Raw genomic sequence first — 23,781 nt, 5'->3', positions numbered from 1 at the left:
CACACACACACACACAAACAGAGTTTGTAGTTTGTTCAACATTTGCCACACATCTTTAAGGTAGCTAGTAACTGCAGCATGGGTAAAACCAGTAATTATGTAAATTAACAACAATTCTCTGGATCAAGGGTGACGTCATGAAGTTGAACTGCAGGTGAACTTTCAGTTAGAGAATATGACTCTGAAGAACGAAACCCCATTCATTGCTTTCTTCTCTAGCGATTACCATCTTACATAGCATATGCTCTGAAGAAGTAAGAAAAAGCCCTTTTAAATTTCATGATTGGTTTAATCAGGTAATTCCAGGAGAGGGGAAATCACTGAAACAAATCGTCTACCATCTGATAAGTCCAATTACATGGTATGATGGGACAAAAGCAGTTACAAACTCATATGTGCATATTTACATTATATACTCACAACTCTCAAGCTAGTTGACTCTACGTGGGGAGATGCATTGGGACAGCAGTTAAACAGGCTTCCACTGTCGTTAGAAAGGATGCAGTTAGGCTCCTAGTGGGGGTAATATACACGTGAGGCACTTCTGAGGTCAAGGAAATAGAAAGCAAAACATCCTACACACTGGAAATGTTCACACAGAAACTTGTGTATCTTTAATACAAAGGCTTTCGACTAGATTATTCTTGAAAATTTTCAAACACTGACAACTTTTTCAATTCTAGCTTTTGGGACAATGGGTAACGTTAGTATACCAAAGCAACTGAAAGGTTTCTAACCGTCAGGCTGCTAGGCTACGAGGACCTTGACGCCCCTTGTAATTCTCCTTCTCTCCCCACCCACTTTTTGGTTTGTATAAATCATCTCTGTCAGTGTGTGCAAGTTCTTAAGATTTTTAGTTTGACTCACCATAAAACACACATGGCCCTCATATCATTTATAGCAACTTTCTAGTGTTTCCCCTAATACTTAGAAATGTGATTCTGGAAGCCCAGTCAAGAGTAAGAGCAACATTTTAGTGATGAATTGGTTTTATCCATTAACTAAGGTTCTCCAAGTTATTTTTCAGAAAAAGGTTATACTTGCTCAATGCACTGTTGGACTACAATTAAAATTACTTTAAAAACACATTAATCGAAGTTACACATTCCAAATATAATCAGACATTCAATTTCAACAGAAGAAAGACCCATAAAACTCTCTACATTGCCCATTTAGAGGAAAGTACATGTTTTCTGCACTCTGAAGACTGACAGGAGTATTGAGAAATACCTGTGTGCCACTTCATTAAGGGGAAAAGGGGAGAGGGAGAGAAGAGAGCTGGGCTCACCCAAGGACTTAGATGGCACTATACACATGAATTCAAAGTGCATTTGTATCATTTCAGAAGCTCATTTTAGGCACTGCTGAATAACCAATGGAAATAGGTAGTTTCAAGTTTTTCCCTTTAAATTTAAGCCCTGTCTTATCATCATCATCTACTTAGAAACATACACACTCTCTGGAGTTGTCATGAGAAAATACAGGCAATTATGTTTATTTTTTTAAAAAATTCTCCCTGACTGGCACTGGGAAGAAAATAGGAATACCATTTTGGTAATGGCTTCTCCGTTCAAGGAACTGGTTGTATAACTGCTTCAGTACATACATTAAGTTTGACTGCCAGTTCCAAGTTTCAATAAATATTTTAAAACAGGATATGTAAGAAAAAGTGCTTAAAATCTTCCAGCAACCAAAAACTGCATTTGAGAAAAGATTTATTTACATTCCTTTGAGCTGTTCCTTACCCCTGGTTTCTCTGGTAGGCAGTGGGCCACCCTCTGAACAGCCCTTTACAGGGCAGACACCATCTCCATCTCTCGGCGCTGGTCTAAAATCATCCAGCAGGTGGCACTGGAACTCCACAAGTATTCCTGCTCAACAAATCAAAGGCTTCCCCCATAAGCCACAAGAACCACTTGAGAACTACTGATTCTGAGCAAACAAGCCCACCAGGCAAAATTCTTTCTGGTCATGCCATTCCGATGATTTTCAATATTTACTTTTACTCTAACAGTTCTGTTGAGCCATCTGCTTAAACTTTAGACACAAGGGGAGTTTTAAAGGAAACGCCCAATGGCAGTGCCAAATCTGTACAGCGAATGAGAAATCATTCCCAAATCCACCTCTACGTGCTTGGGAATCGGATTAAACTGTCCAACTGATTCACATAGGGACTCAATACTATATCATCAGCTACTTTTCTGGACTGATTTGAATTCGTATATGCTAATTACAAAAATCCAAGGTGGAAAAAAAAAAAACAATTTCATTACCATAGTTTTTAATGAAGAGAAATGTTTAAAACTGTAAAGGAAAAAATGGGAACAGGATGGCAAAATCTTAGCAGCAAAGTGGTTAAACAAACTGAAAATATTAATGCACAAACATTAAAATATTAAAGCATGTATGTTGCGTATAAAATACAGTAGAGAACCAGAAGATGCACTATAGTGACTAGTGCTTAACAGAAAAATGATTAGTTTTGTTCTTCCTAGAAGTATATACACAGTTCATTTCCACGGCATTTCCTACATAGCCAGCAAGTTATTTTCTTCAGTTATTCACACCTTGCTCCAACCTGAATTATAAACTCCATACTTACAAATATGAATATTCATTCAGAAAGAAAACCAGTATTTCTATTTCAACAATAAAAAGGAATTTTGAAAGTTAACAGTCTGCTCTAGGAAACCAAGTTTATCTGAAAATGTCAGGGATGAAGATCATCTGTGTAGCAGCCTCCAAATATAGAAACAGTAAAAATAAGACTTAAAATTGCTGCTACAGTGTCCGGTTTTGGATTTAGTTCATCCAATTGATTTTTAGTACAAAACTAGAAATAACCTCTTCTTCATAACATCTATAGTTATCAATATATTTTTCTTCTTTTCAATGTGAAATAATACTTCAAGATGATCTATATACATAATGTTGTCAGTTCAAGCTGTCATATAAATATAAATGCTTTCTTAAAAAAAAGTATCTTACAGACAGATAGTGTTATATATACATTGCTCAGTTTGATCTGGGGCAAAAGAAGAAAGCTAACACAAGCTGAAGCGTGACACATAAAGTAACGGTACAGAAATGACACTGAAAACCTGTGTGATTTTCTATCACTTCAGAAACTTTAAGCAAAGGGGAAAAAAAAAAGGCACACTGCTCAAGTGTCAAGGGAGTATTTTCAAAGAATCCCTCAGATGGTTAGAATTTTAATGTAACATTAAAAAAAAAGATAATTTGACCCCAAAACACTTTAAATGGTTTGTTGAAATATACCATACCATTCTGTAAATCAAACATCCCATAATACAAATGCTCTGCAACAGGATGTGATGAACAAGATGTTCCATTCACAATGGCGGATTAAATACTTTCCTGGGAGAGTTCTGCATACATTTTAATGCAAAGTAACTTTGCTCCTAGCTAGCTGAAATAAAATGCAGCTGAAAAATGTTATTGTTATGTGAGTAATAATAAGCACAGAGGATTAAGCTTTAAATAAAAAAATCAGTGAAACAGCTGTGTACATTCCGGTTTAGCAGAATGATAAATGGAGACTCAAGAAGAAACTGCTTCACACTAACTATCCAGTTAATGCTCCTGCCTTGTAAAACCTTTATGAGCAAGGTTAAGTTTTTTGGAAGGAGGAAACTCTGAAAGAAAACAACTTGCTGGATGAATACCACAAAAACAGAACAACTAAAAACCCTCGCTTTCCCTTCTATAGTTACTCAGTCTCTTGATATAAAAATAAGTGTTACGTTTCCATCAGAACATTAGACAATTACATCTGTGCTTAAAAAAAAAAGTTGGTCACTCAAGGCTATTAGAGTATTTTAAAGAGTTTAGAGTTCCAGAATGTACAGACAATAACTCAATATAAACTGCAGCCAAAGAAAAATGAGGACGAACATATCAAATCTTTCACATGAATACAAACATTATTAACTAGATGAGTTAAATACTCAAAATACATGGAATGTGGTGGTAGATATATGCACATCTACCTCAGAACTAGGAAGGGCAAGAAAAGTTTAATATGTCATAGTTCGTACCTTACATTTAGTTAAATATAAACATTTGTTATTTATACATAAAACTGCTTTCAAAAAACAACTAATAAATGATTTAGTTGTACTTGTTTTCTCTTTTAATTTCCAAGTATTAACTTTTCTGTACTGAAATCAACTGTCTCTTAGTGCACTTTTTAGTTAATGTCCTAAAAAATTCGTATCTTTAAAAAGTCCCGTCACCTAGTGCATAAATATAAAAATGCCAAAATTAATCCCTTTTAGTTGGATCATAATCTATGTTGACCTGTTGTAGTCAATAACCAGAAATGACTTTCTTCTGCAAATGCTCTATGATCTGTCCCAGAACATGCCATGCACTTAGGGAAACATCGGCACGGCTAGCATCTGTAAATCACAAGAACTGACGAGTTCTGCTTCCTCCAAGCATGGCCCCAATACCAGGCAAGATTCCATACTGCTTGCCAACAGCTTCCACAAATCCAAGTTAGCTAATTCCTGGAGATGAAGATTTTAAGCTCGTGTTGGCCCTGGACTGCTTCACCCAGCAGCCTTATGTTTCCCACCACAGCACCCACACGCCTCACCACAGCGATGGCACATTCTCAAAGGGACGTAGCAGCACATACATGGTACAATGAAGGACAGAGCTACCAGGGCTAACCATCTTAGGCAGAACTTGTCATCACTAGTGTCACATGAACAAGGGTCAGAAAAGTCTCCCTCTGAGTCTGACATACAATGATACAGCATGCTCTCTGCACAGAGCATGCAACTAACTTGATATATGCATCTTTTAACAGGATCTGGAGCATCCTGGCATTTTCCCCTGCCATTTTCTTCATGATTAAACCTTTCCTGGCAGTACACGCAGCGAGAACGTTCCCCATCCTCTTTTCTTCGTTTCGACTTAAATTTTAACGAGGGAGGCTGTGTCTTAAATACCACAGAGTCTTTCAGGGAACTTAACTTAGTTTCATCTCCACAGTGGTAGAGATAGTCTGATTTTTTACTGTCTTGTTTAGAAAATGGAATATTGGAGTCAGTATCGTCTCTCTCCAAGTCATTTTTCCACATGTCCGGATGTCTGTAGTCTGCATACCGACGTATTAAGATATCACGAGGATTTATTCTGACAATCTCATCCTCATCTTGAAAGCTGACGTGTCTGATTGACTTCAAAGGAACCTAGACAAGATAAAAATTGCAGAAAGGACTATGACAGTTAATTTTATGTCAATTTGATGGAGCGACCCTATCTAGGGATTCATTCAAGGAGCTCTGTGAAAAAGTTTTGGATGAGATCAACACTTCAGCTGGTGGACCATATCCAATCAGATAATACCTAAAACTAAAACTGTCTCTCTGGCATGGCAAGATGAAGTTCTGCCAGCAGGGAGCCTTTGTACTCAGGCTCCAGTTTTCCTCTATCTCCAAACCAATGGCTTATCTGTAGATTTTGGGTTACTATTTCTCTCCAGTACTGGAGAATGAGCCTAGGATCTTGCACCTGCTAGGCAAGCACTCAACCATTGAGTTACACCAACTAGTTCTTTGCACTTCTATCTTGTTACAGGACCTCACTAAGCTATCTAGACTGGTCTTGTGTTCTCATTCATCTTGCCTCAGCCTCTTGAGTAGCTGGGCTTATAGGTCTGTGCCATGAGACCTGGACTAGATTTTGGATTTTGTATAAGCCAATTCCTTAAAAGATCCACCTACTGGTTCTATTTTACAGGTTTTTTTTTTTTTTTTAGTGCCAAAGAGCTGGCTGCCATTGTACTATCTTTAAAAACATAGAAACGGGTAATGATTCCTGACTAGAAATGTTTTATGACACATGTCAGAGCCTCAGAAACTACTAGTAGAAATATGGCCTATAAGGTCCTGTTGGTGAGGACTAGGACAGAAACAAGAACGTGCTACTGGACACTGGGAGAAAGAAAAAGTGACGAGATCAATCAGGTTTGTTACACTTGGAAGGTAGAACTTGGAAGTAACAATATTGAGCAGAAGTGCTGAAAGTGTGGCACAGTTTTCTTCTTACAGTTTACAATACCGTGTGTGTATGGCAGGTGTGTGGGCGTATGTGTGCGTAGTTGTGCTTGCACATAATGATAAAGGACTTCCTAAGCAAAGTGAAACTAAAACTTTGGATAATTCTCAGTGTACTATTATTGCAAACAATGGGAAAGTGGAGAGGATAGCGGGCACACGGCTGGATAAAGCAAAGTGCTGCCAACATGGACTAAAGCAGGTAGTGCAGGATGAAGACAGAAGGTTTCATCTCTGGGTCTCTGCAAAACAGGCCAAGAGCATTGTGTGGCTACAGGCATACTCCATCCTTCCAGTAAAGAAGCCTGACTCTGGAGGCAGGGCTGAGACGTGTTCCCACAGTTCAAAAGTGAAGGCTAATCTTTTATTGCAGCAGGCCATGCTATAGTATTCTAGGACCCTGATAGCAATGCTGATACTAGGGGTGAGGAGGAAGCAGGGAGGACCACCAACTCAAGAGGGTAAGAAGAAACAACCACAAAACCAAAGATGATTAATTCCAAGTCCTAAAATGGAACGAAATGCTTCTTATTAGGGTTTGGACTCCCTTAGGATGAACTATGACATCTTCATTTCAGTTTCTCAATTCAAGAGAAATAGACAGTCAGTCTATTTTCTCCTCTACACTTTTCCTAACACTGTATTCTAGAAGCTATCTTCTGTCTGGTTCCACAGGATCACAGCTGTAGAGGAATTTTGTCTCAAGATGAATCATTTCCCCGGGGTTATCTACACTTGGTTGAAATGATAGTTTAAGACTTGGGAATTAGAGTACATGTTGGAGTGGGACAAGCCTTCTGGACCCCTGGGTGCAGGTGCTATATTATTATTCTCTATGTGAGAAGGGCATGTGAAGGCCAGAGTATAAAGTGAAGGATGCAGTGCATAAATTAGCAACATGAGTTCCTGTTTTGTCCTATTCTGATGATGCAGAGTCAAAAGCCACTCAGGCTGAATAGAGCCTACATACAGAGATGCAGCAGATGCATACTGAGTAAGTCTCATGTACATTTCTCTCAAGTGGAAATTAGACTTGGGTGCTGAGCTGCTATGTTTCAGACCAAGAGACAAATGACCATTACTTACCCTATTTTGGGACTTTAGGCTCCCACACTCCTTAGATATTTGCCTCTGTACATATTCCATACTTCGGCTCTGAATGTCCAGGCCTTGCTGACTGAATGGCATCTAAAATTCCAATAATTTCGATTTTAAGTGACAGCAGTATATAAATTTCTTACTTTAAACAAAACCAAGTACAACATACATTTCAAGCCTTTACACCTGATAGGTTGTAAAATCATGCCTAACCAGCCTCCTCACCACCACACACACCAAAAACCCATTTGGATAAAAAGCAGAATCAGGCTAGAGAGATAGCTTAGCAGTTAAGAATACTTGCTACTCTTACAGAGGACTTGGATTTGGTTCCCAGCACCCACACGATGGTTCAAAGCCATTTGTAACTCAGCTCCTGGGGATCCAAGCTGTTTTCTGGCCTCCAAAGGAACCACACATGTATGTTTGCTGTGCATGTATGTTGTGCATCACATATGCAGGTAAAACATTCATACACACAAAATAAATCTTAAAAAAAAAAGGAGTGAAAAGCAGAATCACTTCTTCCCCCATTTTACTCTTGGAAAGAATTTTCTGTTGTAAAATGCATTTAAAATCCAATTTAGCAAATAACATCTTGCACCAAACAACGCCCCCCCAAAAAAGAAAAACTACCACCAAAACCAAACAACACAGAAGATAGGTATAGTGACCCATGCCTGTAATCTCAGCACTTTGGAGGTTAAGAAAGGAAGATCACTAGAGCTAAAGGATAACCTGGACTAGAAAATGACAGTTCTAGTCTAGCCTGGGCTACAAAGTAAAATCCTGTCGAAACAACAAAAATGGGAGGGGCAAAGCACAATAATCACAATGAGTTTTTTGGAGTGATAGAAATATTATGGAATTGAGTAGAGTTACTGCACAATCTTGTAAATATATTAAAACCAAACTTAAATACATTAACAAGAGAGATTTTTATGGTATATGAATTACGTTTTTAAAAAAAGAGGGCAGTCAATGTCCTGGTAAGATTGCTTAGCTTGAGTTGTAAAGAAAATTAAAACTCAATAGATTGTGGTTAAAATTTTATCAGTTTACTTTTTAGAATTTTATAGTAAAATTAAATAGACATAAAAAGTAAATAATATAATGAACTTCCATGTTAATCATCAGTATTTGTCGTTCTGTATTTTTTATTGTTTTACTGAAACATTCTCATCTAAACCCTGCTACACTTAATAATTAAAGTGTAATTTGAAAATAGCAACACACATGTGTTCTATATGAAGTATGAGGTTTATAGGTAGAACATATAAGAATTCAGGAATTAACAGAGAAAGAGACCAATATGGATTAAAAGTTCTGGTAAGACTCCATGAAGGAAACACAGAATAAACTATTTGTTAAACTATTATAAATAGGGGAACATTACAGAGAAGGAAGTAAGAGGGAAACTTCTTGACTTAATACAATGACCTCCAGTTAAAAAGTACGTAGTCTTAATGGCCAAGGATTATAGCTCTGGGGTAACACATTTGCCTAGCACCAACAAAGCCCTGGTTTCAATCCACGGTGCTAGAAGAAAAAAACAAAACAAAACCCAAACTTCCTGTAATAGTTATTTTATTTTACTCTAGGAATAGACTTTACAAGTAAAAATGTCCATTTTCTATTATCCCTATTTTACTATCTCAAAAATCACATATACACATCCCATATAAACACATACACATTCTGCAACTATCCAAGTTAATGGACCAATAATACAGATACTGTTCTCTCATGTGACCTGTAAGTAAAGAGACAAATGGACAGTACTGCTTTTACACTCATTTAACAAAGGTGTTAAAATAGACACTGCAATTAAGTCCTGCTTTTGAAAACACTGGGAATACATGCTATTTCTATTATCTTTTGGATAATTTATCAGCTTAAAAGCCAAAAGATACTTTTCAAAAGGATTCTACTCATAATGGCAACAAAATAGTACAAAGGAGTAAATCTGACATACAATCCCTTTTCTTGAAGAAAATATAAAGTTAAGAGAAACAGGAAGAACTATATAGAAGGATGCACCATCTTCACACATGACACCAAAGCCTCCCTAAGCTAATGCACTGATTCAAAACAACATATATAAAACACAAAAAGTTTTCTTTTTTAACCAAACTTAAACCGAACAAGCTGCTAAGTTAGGACCCTTGCCAAACAATAACATTTCTTACAGAGATGGAATCTAAAGATGACAATGTGGTACAGGAACAGACAAAATGGTAACAGATCTCATCAGAAATACTAGAAACAGACTCAGACATACAGGTAAGCTTGGTATGTGACACTCAAGACACTATGAACCAGCAGGAAAGGCTCCAATACACAGCACTGTGCACCAATAGGGGAGGCTCTAATAAATCAGTTCTATGCAGGAAATAAAAGCAACTGGAGCTCCACTACAGAAGAAAACATGTCGAGCTGTGTTAAGGACAATAGTCACAAAACTTTCACAACAGGGAGGAAAATGGCAAGATAAGTACAGAGAGGAATTTACTAATTAACACCAGCAAATACAACACAGATACTACATTAAAAGTTAAAAATCCGTGTTTATTAAAACAACCCCCCCACACACACACAGGACAAGAGCCACAGACAAACCTCAAAAAGGACTAGCAATCAGAGCACACAGCAAAATATCATTTAGTTTACTACTCAATATGAGGTTTGTTATGACAGCATGTTCTTAAATAATTTATCAACAATAACAGCTATTTCCAATTACTGGAATTTGTATTGATCAATATACACTCCCTGTGCACAAAGCATACATTACTTATGTAGTCTAACTTGCATCTTCTTAAACTGAGTAGTGACCTCATGAGGTCACATATTTGAATGTGGGATTTGAAATAATAAATGAAATTAAACAGGTAACAGCTGGAGGTGTCTGAGGACACAACCAGACCAAAAAAATTAATTCAAAATCAAACATCATCAATCTGGGGTGATTCTGACAGCACTTGCCCATGTTACCACTTCACCGCAGCCCTGAGTCTAAATACACACAAGGCAACATTGCATGGTACACGCCTTCAGGTCACGCCTAGGAACACTGCCTGAAACACTGTGTCTTAGATCAAAGACTGTGTGTATGGATGGCAGTCTCCTTACTGTACATAAAAGGCTTCCTGCACTTACAGAATCATAATGGTTTAATTGTAAAATGGGCTTTATTATTTTCCTGCTGCCATTCCTCAGCATGTATCAGCACTCTATCTTTAGACTGTACTGTTAACAGTATTTTATTTCAAAAGTTGCTGACTTACAAGTTTCATTTTAAAAAGTCAAATTTTGGTAAAGGATTGATTAGGAGATTTACCTGCAAATCTCTGAAATGGCTCTAAACATATACCTACTATTTTGTATTTGTGAGAAGTGGCATTCTCAGCATTGACAGTAATAAATCAAAATACTGATAAATTCAGAATTTTTTTTTAAAGACACACAATGTTTTGAAGTATTAAATACTGCACCTGAGGCAGGGTTTAATTTTTAATTTTATGTTTATAAGTGTTTTATCTATACATATGTTTATGCATCATGTATGTGCCTGGTGCCTGTAGAGGCTAGAACAGGGCATTGGATCCCTTGGAACTGGAGTTACAGTTGTGGGTCCCACATGGGTTCTGGGAAGAGGACTGGGGTCCACTGGAAGAGCAACCAATGCTCTTCACCACAAATCACTGGTTTATTTATGTAAAAATCTTATTAGTGCACATGTTGCATTTGTCTCTGGTAAATTTAAATGTTGCCAAGGAGCTGTTTTAAAGTCAACTACAAGTTATCACTTGTATACCTATTTTATATCCATACATACCCATGGTCACACAAAAATTTCTTATGCAAAGGAGGGTTGCTAGAGCGGAAAGTTTAAGAAGGGCTGGACCAATTTGTCACGGAGTCTTTTACTGCACACCAACATCAAAAACCCACCTATGCACTCCCTAAGAAACTCACACATGCAAATAGCTAGAGAAAAGAATTATCAAGCCTGGCAGAAGAAAAAGACCAAGTGTAGAGATCCAGAAAAGCACATAAAAACCAAAGTAACAGAGGTAAAGGTAAGGGGCAGGCTGGGATACTTCTGGGTTGTGTGGTGGCTTCTTGGGTGCTCCTACATTTCACAAACCTCTGATCATGACCTCAATTCATAAACATTATCTTGTTCATGGTAAGAAAAGCAGCTATAATGACTTTCATGCCAGTTGGTTGAACTAAGCCTTAACTGAGTATTATCATTTTCAAACAATGTACTTATCTATACGAACCATTTAAACAGCCCATGGAACACTAAAGGAGCCAAAGAAAAACAGTGACAACATCTGTAAGCATTTCTGGAGGGAAGACTCGAAGCCAGCATTGGGGACACTTTCCCACAGAGCTCGCTTCTGCAAATCTCCCGGGTATATGCTTTGTCCACCTCTGTTTCGGACCTTTTTAAGGATATATGCACAGGGAATCCCCTGAAAGAGAAAATGCTCTCTCTGAAGGCAGGACTGTTTAGTACCCAGAGAAAGGAAGACATAAGTAAAACAGTCAGGCCAGTTACAGTCTTGACTTCCTGAAGTTTAAGGTTCTGTTTTAATTTTTAGCATTTCATATAAATTCCTAGATATATTTAGATTATTTTCTTCTCTTCTCCTTCCAACTCCTTCTGTGTCCTCTGCTACTCCCTCTCAAATTCATGGTCTCTTATTCCTTAATTGTTATTGTTAAATATATACACATAAATTTAGAAATACAACCAGCTGAGTCCCTTTGATATTTCTCATGTGTTTGGGATTAGCTCAGCAGGGGCTTGTTCCTGAACTCTCCTCCTCTCAGTAGCCATTAACTGCCTACAGCCCTTCATCGAGGAGTGAGTCCTTGTGAGAACTCCCCTATGCTGGCATGCCAACTGGTGTTCAGTTTTCAGGTCTTGCTTAGGCAGCCATATTGTTGAGATTTCACAGCTGCAGCTTCTCTCTCATACAGAGAAGACACTAGCTCACAGCAGTCATCCTAGTTTTCTGGCTCCTTAATCTTTCTTCCATGTTCCCCAAGCCTTATATCTGTGGGTATAAGAGTAAGTATTTAAAATACAGTCAGAAATTAAACTGGTTTAGGAAAGTGGCAGTAGGGGGTTCTCCTCTAGGGCCTGTGACCTTTACCAGCCACAGAGAGTTGACCAACTCCCCTCCTACTCAGTGGACCCAATATCCAACTAGACGACTGTTGGTCACTCACTGAATATAAGCACCACTATTGCATCTTTCAAAATATTAACATCATTATGTTGGTGTCACAACTGGGTATGTCTACTGAGTACTTTTCTTCCTTGGCAGCTTGCATAGCTCCATCAAATACTATGAGAACTAGTCCTTATAGCTCTAAGCTCTATATGCAAGCCTATTTTGTACATCTTGAGCGAACACCAACCTGATGTTTTAGGAAACAAGGAAACCAACATGAAAAATGAATGTCATGCTACTACGCTGTACTGAGAAAGAAGGCTCTTTGTGTCTTACCACACAATCTTGTGTCTTCTGGAGGAATTTATAAACATGGCAGCTAAATTTGGTAGCTATAAGTAAGGTAACATTCTAGACTTTATAGTTCAACAGGGCAACTGTCCAGTCCTTTTGAAAGGTAGCTTCTCTGTTGTAGAAAAGGATCCATCATTAAGATAACTCTGAAGCAGACAACTAAATATTCAAGCATTTTAATTCCTCTGTTGAACACTTATACTCACACCAAAAGGTTTTTAGTAGTAGCCCAGATCATGAACTACTGCATGTAGAGTATGTGCTAAGATGATAAGATACTGGTTATATAATCGTCTTGGATTCTGATTCTTATGTATCATTTCCTCAAACTGAAGTATTTGAATCTTAGAAAAGGGACTTTAATTTAGTTATTTTGAAAAACAAAATGAGGTTTCTGCTCTGCAAACTAAGGGTTGGATTCTGTACTGTGGGAAATTCTCCGTGATGCCTTTTAGATTATATCCAAATACAAATGGTATGGAATCCTAACACCATTGTGCTGAACACAAGAGTGTTTTACTCTTGGCAAGTATGAAAGCACCATCATTTGTGGTGATATTGTGTCCCCCAATATATTGTGCACCCTAATAAACTTATCTGGGGTCAGAGAACAGAACAGCCACTAGACAGACATAGAGGCCAGAAAATGGTGGCACACACACCTTTAATCCTAGCATCTAGAGGTAGAGATCCATCTGGATTTCTGTGAGTTCAAAGTCACACTGAAAACAGCTAGGCATGGTGACACACACCTTTAGTCCCAGGAAGTGATGGCAGGAAGCAGAAAGGTATAGAAGGCATGAAAACCAGGAACTAGAGTCTGTTAAGCTTTTAGGCTTTTGAACAGCCTTTCAGCTGAGATCTATTCGGATGAGGACACAAAGGCTTCCAGTTTGAGGAAACGAGATCCGCTGAGGAATTGGTGAGGTGAGGTTAGCTGTGGTTGGTTCTGTTTCTCTGATCTTTTAGCATTCACTCCAGTACCTGACTCCGGGTTTGTTTTTATTAAGACCTTTTAAGATTCGTGCTACAATCATCAAATGCATAATTTTGTACATTAACCCCTCAACAAATAAATGTATAGCTTTAAAGGAAACAAACCCATCACATTTAATTCCTGCTGAGACAGTTACTATCTAGCTCTGTCTATAATCTTGGAGATCAGGACAGATTTGAATTATAAGAGACTATGAATAATATCATTTTCTTTATTTAAAAAAATACTTTCCCCAAGTGCTTTATATATCACATTTTGTCATTGTAGTTTCCTAACTCCTGGAGGCAGATTCTAGTACTACTCAATTTATAGACAAAAAAACCCTGAACTATGAAGATGTTATAAGGCATGTACGTAACAAAGGACTTGGTTCTAAAAATAATGCAAAGAATATCCCTGCAATTCAGTAAGAAAAGGCCGGGCAACTCAATATGAAACGTGCAAGACTTTCTAGGTTCTTTATAAGAGAATTCCACAGGAAAACAGCTGCTCAATACACTAGCAATCAGGAAAATAAAACTTAAAATCACAATAAAATACTATTTATTTCTACCTAGTGACTACTTCAGTATAAAAGAAAAGAGGTAGAGTAATACCAAGTGTCCCAGGAAATGTCAACTACCTGTGGGAATGCAAATGGGATAATGACTTCAAATTGTTGTTTTTGAGTAAAATTGACAATCCATTTAAATGTTCTGTGTTTTATCTCTGGTGTTTGTATAACCCAATACACAACTGTGTACCCAGGTTTGTGAAAAACACACTAGATAAAATACAAGGTGATTCCCACAGTTTGAATACTCAATAATCTGGTGCCAGTTCTCTGCTTTTTTCCCTTTGTTTTTAATATGTTGGGTTTTCTTCCAGATTATATACACCTTTGCTCATGGTGTTCTCTGTAATGGAGACTGCATGTCTCTTCTTGAAATCAAATGTGGAATTTCTAGCTTCCTCTATGTAACGGTTATTTGGAGATAGGCCTTTGGCTGATAGTTAGGTCATGAGAACAGAACTCCTGATCTGACAGAATTAGTGTCCTTGTTAGAGCCACATCTGTCTTTATTTCTATCGTTCCCAAACAACTGGGGACATGGCAAGAAGGCAGCAGTTGGCCAGCTAGGAAAAAAGGCCCTTACCACAGCCACTCCAACTCCCTGTCACTCTAACTGCTAGAGCTATAGGATAAAAGAGACAAACAAAACCTTGCTGTTTGAGTTACCCAGTTAATGTTGTATCACAACAGCCTGAACTATGATACTCCCTCCTCTCTGTCTGCAGCACTCACCTTCACATCCCGTGCCCTTTTACAGAGCACTACATTAACTTGTCTATGGCCATACCACCTGAATGCACCCAATCTCGTCTGACTAACATTAAGTGTAAATCAATACCCTTTCTGGGTTTTGTTTATTTTTAACCTGGTAAAGAACAAAGGGTTTTGGTGTTCTTCTGTGGCACACCAGTTTATATATGCTATACATACGAATAGTATGCATTTCCTCACCTGGCTGCCTTGCAAGTAGACTCTTCTGGCATTCAGATCTTCAAAGGGTAAAGGTCTTATGTCTGAGCTTCTGTAAGGCTCACTGGTAACAACTGTCTCTTGCTGGAAAAGGTGATCTTTCACTAGGGAACGAGAAGCGTCCTCTTCAGTGGTCTAATGGGAATAACATCAACAAAGAAAGACACTTCAGCACAATGAGTAAGTCTATGCCATTACCATCACTATGAAAGGCAATTCCCTGAACTCAAAAGTACACAATCAGAACGCCATGCCAAAACAAAAGGAAATTTAGAACACTTAAACTTCATGAACACCGACCTTATTAAAAATAACTCAGAAGAAATGAAAGGATACTGTTCTACAGAGATACAATGATAAAGCCTTTAATTACATTGAGAGTAGTACAAATACATAGGTGATAAAGAAATTAGGAAGAAAATACAAGTAAATATAACAATATGCAAATTAAAAATATAAAGCACACAGTAAAAACTATACTGATGATACAGTGAACAGAAACATGAACAACAGTGGTCCATGACCATGTTGAACTTGTTAATGACTTACACTTAAATGTTTCATCAGTCACCATAGACTTAGGTGAGGAAATATACTCGACTAATGATAGTCACTTAAGACATTATTTCAAAATATCACAAACAAAAATGTCTATAATAAAATAAATGTTATATAGGTGAAAAGTAGCAACTATAAGACAATAGTTGTTTCCATTTCTTTTCAGTGTAGATTATACCATTTGCTACTGTCTCCATTAATGTGTAATTATTTGAGAAGAGATTTTGACAGTCAAGTAGAAATGGCTGAGTATTTTCACTGACTCAAATTATCCTAAAATAATCTGGAATAATCATTATAGTGTTAGCAAATTTAAAGGTTCAAGATGTATATTTTGTTTCTTAAATAAGTTTCGAAGAGTTTGCTAATGCTACTTCTAAAATAAACAAGTAAATTACATAAACTGACTAGGATCTTTTAAATTTATAAGTAAAATTTTATTTTTTGCTCTAGAACCACAGTCTCCAGCTATTTAATTTCTCCAGAATACAATTTCTAAATTACAAAATAACTGTAACATCTAGTAAAACCGTTTACGTGAAAGCAGCCATTACAGCAGGAATCAAGCAGGTAAAGTTTAAAATATACATGAGGACCCACTGCCAAGTAACGCTAACTATGTCAAAACCAGTTAATTCAAACAAAACAAAACACAGTTTTAAATAATTCCTTAATGATAAAAAACCAAAAAAATGCAGTTTTAAAATGAATTAAAAAATTCTTTAATAAAAAACAAAACGAAACAGTTAACTCACATTGTGAACTAATTCTCCTAACAGTTGTCCCAAACTATTATGACAATAAATGCTAAATTATTGAAAGGAAGCTGGCTAAACACTGTTACCAGCAAACATTTTCTGTCAAAATACATTTGAAAATTGGGAAGAGCAAAAAAAAAAGAGAAAAAGAAAGAAACTTGTTTACTTGCTGGAGACTTTAAAAAACAAACTACCCAGCTACCCACAAACTGAACATAAGACAATGTAAAACACAAATGGCTAAGAAAAAGGACCTCGGAGGCTTTGATTCACTCATTAAAATATGAAAGAAAATTTAAATGGTCAGACAACTTTTTACTATAAATTTGGTACAGTAACAGACTTAGAGCTGGTTGGGATACTTACAAGATAAAAATTTCAATAAGCATGAGTTGTAGCAACAAAAATAATTATAAGGTAATTATATCTTTAAGATAACGTCTTTGATTGTGTTATCTTTTACTAAAGTATAGCCTAACTGAGAAGTCATTCAGGAATTCTGAATTAAAGCTGGGCATGTAGCTCAGGGTACCAGCACTTGCTTAGCATGAGCAATGCCCTGGATTCCATCCGCAGCACAGCAAGGAAGCAACAAAACTTTTTGTTCCAAACAATAAGCCTTACTTAAACTATGTATCTGAACAAACATAAAACGGTTATATAGCCCAGTGCTGACATGGCTAGAATTCTATACTTCCATGAGTTGAGTGACAACTGATGAATTTTTAAGTATACACTTAAATGGGTCTCAGCCAGCAAAACAACTAAAGCATCATTTGGATATGAGAAATGACCAAACAAGTGTTTGAAAAGTGCTATGCACACAATGTATAATAAAGCACGTATTACTTATATATTATGAAAATGTAACATTTTAGACAATCCCGAACCAGGAGAAAGGTTTGATTATTTTTAGGTTGTTAATTTCTTTAAAAAAAAAATTAGGTTTATGCTTTTCCCCTTACTTTTGATAAAGAATCTTAATATTTTAAAATATAATACAAATACACTCTACCAGTGAACCAGTCACTTTTTAAAAACCATAATGTATCTTTTCCCTTTCACCTGATACAATGGACTGCAATATTCTACACCCTTGCCTGAGATTTTCAGATTGATGCAGAGTAACTCTTTATGTCCATAAAATGACTTTGTAAACATCTGAGCCTTTCCAGCCACTTTCCAATCTATTTCCTCTTCTCAATACCCACTGTCTGACTGAAAGCCCCATTATTCTTCTTGCTTATCTTATTTTAGTGTGATTCAAACTGATCTTTTCAGACTTTGGCCCATCATTTTTCATGAAGAGTTTTTGATTTTCTTTTTTATACTCAAAGTCCTATTAAGAGTCCCAACTACCAAGGCTGTAAGAGACTGAGCAGAACCTCCAGAACATTCTCCTAAGGTAAGTAACTACACAGTCCACAGGAATGCACTGGGAAAGTTTAATAAAGTTCAATTTTATCTTACAAGCAAAGAAATGCACTACATTGCACTTGCTCAATAATTTTATTTTTGAAGTTATCACAAATTACATTTTTGAATAATGTGTGGCTAGATGATATTCAACAAGACAAAATCTTAATTATTAAATATATATACATATAAGCATATATATAGTAGTTAAAAACTGTATGCTCAGATTTTGTCACCTTATAAATTCCAAAAACCTCTACAATTCTGTTGTCCTAACATCATAACAAACATTTTTGTATAATGTTTCTAGTGCCAGTTCATTTTAGAATTGGCCACAATCAACTATTCTGTTTAAGAGATCTCCTCAGGTACATTTTTAATTAAGAATAAACTCAGTCCCCTCATATACACCTTTGACTTTGAAGACAGGATTTCACTAAATATGTAGCCCTGGCTGTTCAGGGACTCATGACGTCATTTAGACTGGCCTTGAACTTACACAGATCTGTCAGTCTCTTGCTCTCTAGGGCTCAGATTAAAGGTGTATGCTTTAATGCTTCCTATGCTTCCCTTAACTTTTTAATTCTGTACTTTTCTGAGAGTTTTGTCTGGAAACATCACTAATATAAAATAGTCTACTTAAGCAACCTCAATGAAATAATTGTGATGAAACAGTAAGAAAGGAACATAATAATGTCAAGACATCTGGCAAAAAATGTATTATTAAAAAATCAGTCCATGTGCTGGCTTAGATAACAGAAGAGCATTCCAATGAAGAGTTCATTTGGCTTAAAGTTTGTAGAGATTCTTTACTGTAGATACAGTTTTGCAGCAGTTACACAGTTCTTGCTAACTATATAAATCTTCATCTAACCCTTTTTGGTAAACCTATTTCTAGGATTCTAGCCCAAGATAACACTTTAGAAACGTGAACAGAAATATATGTGAAGTGTGGATAATCAAACTCAACCTAAGAAGCACCAGAAACCTTCAGAGCCATGTGACAATGTGTCTAAAAGAGATGCTGTGTGCACAACATGAAAACACTCCGGGAGGGAGCTAGGGCTGTCCACTCACCTCACTCTCAGAAACAGAGCCTTACTAAAAGTAAAGCCTTTCAAACTCAGCATGTCAACAATTTGTCTCTCGCAGTCTGAAAACTATTTTTAGACAACAAGCGCTAACTGAAAGCTTTTAAATCATTTTGGCTATGGCATCTCATTTTACAAAATGATTAAACTGAATGCTTTTCACTAGTGAAAAGAAGATGTGAGAACATTTAAGTTCTGACCAGCTGGTTTTTCTTTCTGCCCTGAAGCATGGCACCTAAGATCTTTTCTTTGTACAGTCTCAAGTACGTTATGAGGCATATTTTGTGGTTGTATCAATTAAGATTATCTTAAGATATGTTCTTCTTGGGAGAAGTTCTGCCTTTTCTGATTGGAAAGACATTAAAAATGACACTGAAACAAATACAAACTGGAATTAAGAAACAAAGTAATCCCCATAAAATCTTAATTGCTTTACCAGAATAGTCTAAGAAAAGAAAGCAAATAAAAGAACACAGTGGTTAAGGTTTTTAAGTCATGACTTTAATCTTAGCATTTTTCTTTAAAAATCATTTAAGTAACAACTATGTTTGTGATCAAGGCTGTAATACACACCAGAAGTAAAACATGAACGAGAGAGGATTTTAAACCAAATGATGGACCTGTTCTGAAACTAGTCCAAGACAGTTCTCACGGCAGGTGATAAAGACACTGAACTGCTGAGAGCAGGAGGTGCTCTGCCACCCAACAATCTTGCATCTAACAATGAAGGCAAAGAATGGGATCTTAATATCTGCTGGATAAATTAATGAAGGAGATTCCTGCTCTGACATTTAATCCTTTCAAGATATTAATTTAAATTTGACATTTTTACTTCTACTAAGCTGAAAAAATTAAAAGAACAGGTCATATCCTAGTTGTCATTACAAATAACGTCATAAAGCAACTTGTAAAAAAGTAAGTAACTCAAGAGTCAATGAAATGGCTCAATGGGTAAAAGCATTTTGCCTCCAAGGCTGATGACCTGAGTTCAACCCCCAGAACCCACATGGTGGAAGAACCGACTGATCCTCAAAAGTTGTTCTCTGATTTCTACAAGTGTACTGTGTGGCACACATTCCCTATCTCACACACACACACACACACACACACACACACACACACACACACACACACACATGCATCCCCCGACCCCCAGTCATTTATTCTCCAAAACTCTGGCATATTATCACTATATGCCAGAGTTGGGGAGGGGAGGACACATCCTATTCCAAGCACATGGAGGCTCACGACCACCTGTTACTTCAGTTCCAAGGGATCTGATTCCTTCTTCTGGACTCCTCTGGCACTGCATGCATGTGGTGTGCAGACTAACACCCACACACATAAAATACAAATAAGGACCTTCTTTTCCTGTGGAATAATCCCTTTGTACAGTGTGAAGATCTGTTGCTGTGATTGGTTTAATATACAAGCTGACTGGCTAATAGCTAAACAGAATAAGGCAAGAAAGCCAAACAGAATGCTAGGAAGGAGAAGGGCGGAGTCAGGTGTCACCAGCCAGATACAGAATGAGTTGGACACACAAAATGGGATAGAAGTAAAAACCTTGAGCCTCAGGGCAGCACACAGATTAATAGAAACAGATGAAGGTGTAAGAGCTAGTTAGTAACAAGCCTGTGCTACTGGCTGATCATTACAATTAATACAAGTCTCTGTGTTGGTTATTTGGGAGCAGGTGGTTCAGGGCAGGAAAATTCCACCTACACTCTTTCTACTCATCTTAAAGAAGTTAGCTTCTCTGCTCACACACTGTTTGCTGTATAAGACATCTCCACAAAACTCAACAGCTTAAAACAATTTTCATAACATAAATTGAACCAGAAATTTGGGAACAACATAGATGTACAAAAGTAAATAATCTCTACCATTAAGCCAAAGTTTTCATTGGAATGTTCTTCTGTTGTACAAGCCCCATTTAAATCAATATACAATAAGTAAAAGAGATTTCCCTCAGTGTGTGAGGCCTTATCCACATAGATGATGTCCTGAAGAGAAAGGACTAGGGGTCTGGAAAGCCAGTTCAGTGCTGCAGCAGGAATGTGACCAGGTTCCATCATGCCAGTCTGACCACTTGATAGATTTTAGACTTCCAACCTCTACAACTTCATGAGTCAATTGCTTACAAAAACAAACCTATAGGCAGTGGTTCCATTGATCAGGAAGACGAGGTAAATAAAGCATTTTTGAAATTTGTGAGTTATTAACATGAATTCTAAGACTTCCTCAATATGTTTATGTTTTGTAACTCCTTTCAAGCCAAACTACTTACTTGTAAATCATTTTCTCCTCCTTCAGCCTCATTTTTTGATGCTGGGCACCCTAAAAAAAGAGGTCAAAGTTAATTAAGCATAGCATTTACATATATTTTGCCTTAGATTTTAGTATTAATGGTTGACTATGTCATTATAAAGATCAAAGATTGATTTCTGGGTTGCTTGGCAACAGATTCAAACACCACACTTGTAGTTTTTCTGTTAGAATAATAAAGTGACTGCTTCTATCATCTCTTGGCAAATTTCCACTTTCTTTCAAAGCTAAGCAGACTAGTTGTGTTCTATTTCTCTGATTGTTTAAGTGATGTCAAAATGTGACTAACTCAGTATTTCTAAATTGTGTGATCCAGGAAACACGAGCATTCAAAAATCAAGATTTCAGTTGCTCAAGTTAAAAAAGAAGTCAGTCTTGATTTATTATGGACAGTCAAAGCTCCACTGACTGACTTGTCATACCCGTGTCTGCATAAGCTTTTATGGTGTTGAGTGTCCTTAGTTACAATAAATTAATGTAAAATGATGTGTAGTAGTAGAGTATACTGCATTTGTTATGACACATGATGATATTCAATGTTTAACAAGACAGGCTGAATACAGCAATAGTAACCTGCTTAGGCAAGTATGCATTTCCTCCTTAAACGTAAACTGGCATAATACTGTGAACCTGATTTACTCCATCTTAGAAAAAGGAGTATTCTCTTACAAGTATATAAATACAGGCTTTAAAAAAATTAATTCTAAATTTAAAATATATGACTTTAAATATTAATAGTTATGAATAATGATTTTCTCTTTAAAAAGCTTGTTTTATAAAACTTAGCTAAATAATTAGAATCAACCGGGGAGCTTTAGAAAACATGCCAAAATCAACCAGCTTCATACACTTTCAAAACATACTCAGTATTAAGCATTTTCAAGCTCATATCCAGTTTTCTCATAAGTAGTTTATTTCTTCAAATTTTTCTAAAATACCACTTGTACTTCTCTACTTTCTGTCTGCTTGCTTTTTCAGATACAGTCTCATAACCCAGGAAGATCTTGAGCTCTCAACCCCCCTGCCTCAGTCCCTGAGCATAGGACTAATGGGCATGTTTGACCACACTGAGGGTTATTACGGTTTGATTCAGTTACTCTTAGCAAGTTTGTTTCTATTATTAAAGACCTTTTCCTTCTAGATTAGGAGGGGAAAAAAATGGTTATTCTCTCCTATGGGAAGAGATGGGTTTAAATGTAGTTTCTTTCTGTTTAAGTAAACACACACCAGAACTATGGAAAAACAAATTCTCCATTTAGAATCTCCATGTTTGGGGCTAATCAGCATTTAACAGACTTGTAAGATATTAAAGGGGATAGATAAGATTGCAGTCTCTGCCAAATCTCAACAAAATCAGAGTTTTATAACTGAGTATCTAGCTAGAGTCTACATATGTTTGAGTATTACCAAGTTTCTTTAATCTCATTAAAGAGAAAAGAGTGTAATGTACCATGACACACACTGCTGACAGGCTCTTCACAATACAACATTCAACTGCTATCGACTGCGACTTGACAAACATAAAGGAAGCCAAGCAGCCTTCTCACTGCTCACTACTCTTTACTCATTATGTCCTTCAAAGTGTGGTCACAAAACACAAATGCTTACTTGATTAAAGGACAGCAATCACTTTAGGTCAATGTTACAGAAAGTATCTACTATATCTATATAATGTGTAAACATTCAGAAAATAACAACCACAGCAAAAACCCTACCTTGAGAAATATCCTCTATAGCTCTTCGAATGCCTCGATCAAAAGCCCTGGCATCAGCAGGACTCTGAAAGGTAAGGCCGAACTTCTTGTCATCGATCTTCCAGTGGTGAAATGTGGGAGTGACCTTATTATAAATGAGGTCTTTTTTAAGCATACATTCCAAAACCACCTGCCAAAAGTCAGGTGCCAAAGTTAATGAACACACAAAATCCATCTTATGTAGCTATTACATAAACACTGAGGACTATAAATATAATGAGTATTTTTAAATAAATTGAGATACTGAATGTAATCTTCACAAAGTCAACTTAAAGGGACTAAGAGAGGATTAAAAAGATCATACAAGTTGTAAACAGAATGTGGATTATGCTATCATTTAAAAGACTAAACACAGTGCTGCATACAAAATTTCCAGAAGAATATAGTTAAAATGGTTTTTGAAAAAGCCTGGGCAGTAGACACAACAGAAGTGGTAGTAACAATTTAACTTTTAAAATCACTCTCCCTTTCCCTTGTGTTTCTGGGCATCTAACAAGTGCTCCACTATTAATTACGTCTTCCAGCCATTCCTTTGCTAAATTTCTTAAGAGACCCATTACAGAAGCAGATCAAATACCTATTTGTCATTTTAGTAGCTTGGTTATAAAACTTGTTTCCCCCTCT

At 36.8% G+C, this 23,781-nt stretch overlaps 1 protein-coding gene across 1 annotated transcript in view; it reads right to left on the bottom strand.

Moving 5' to 3' along the window:
• Positions 1 to 268: 268 nt before the first annotated feature.
• Spred1 (sprouty related EVH1 domain containing 1) overlaps positions 269 to 23,781 on the bottom strand; it is a 79,802-nt gene continuing 56,289 nt past the window's right edge. Inside the window, exons 3-7 of the mRNA XM_059261121.1 lie at positions 23,119 to 23,287; positions 21,366 to 21,415; positions 15,235 to 15,387; positions 7,176 to 7,277; positions 269 to 5,222 (exon numbers count right to left, since the gene is read on the bottom strand). Coding sequence (XP_059117104.1) covers positions 4,575 to 5,222; positions 7,176 to 7,277; positions 15,235 to 15,387; positions 21,366 to 21,415; positions 23,119 to 23,287 — 1,122 coding nt within the window. The 3' untranslated portion in view covers positions 269 to 4,574. The remainder of the gene's footprint in view (positions 5,223 to 7,175; positions 7,278 to 15,234; positions 15,388 to 21,365; positions 21,416 to 23,118; positions 23,288 to 23,781) is intronic.

The sequence above is a fragment of the Peromyscus eremicus genome, chromosome 4 (assembly GCF_949786415.1).
Source record: "Peromyscus eremicus chromosome 4, PerEre_H2_v1, whole genome shotgun sequence".
Lineage (NCBI taxonomy): Eukaryota > Metazoa > Chordata > Mammalia > Rodentia > Cricetidae > Peromyscus > Peromyscus eremicus.
Note: the sequence above shows the minus strand (reverse complement) of the source record. Positions and strands in the feature narration are given on the sequence as shown.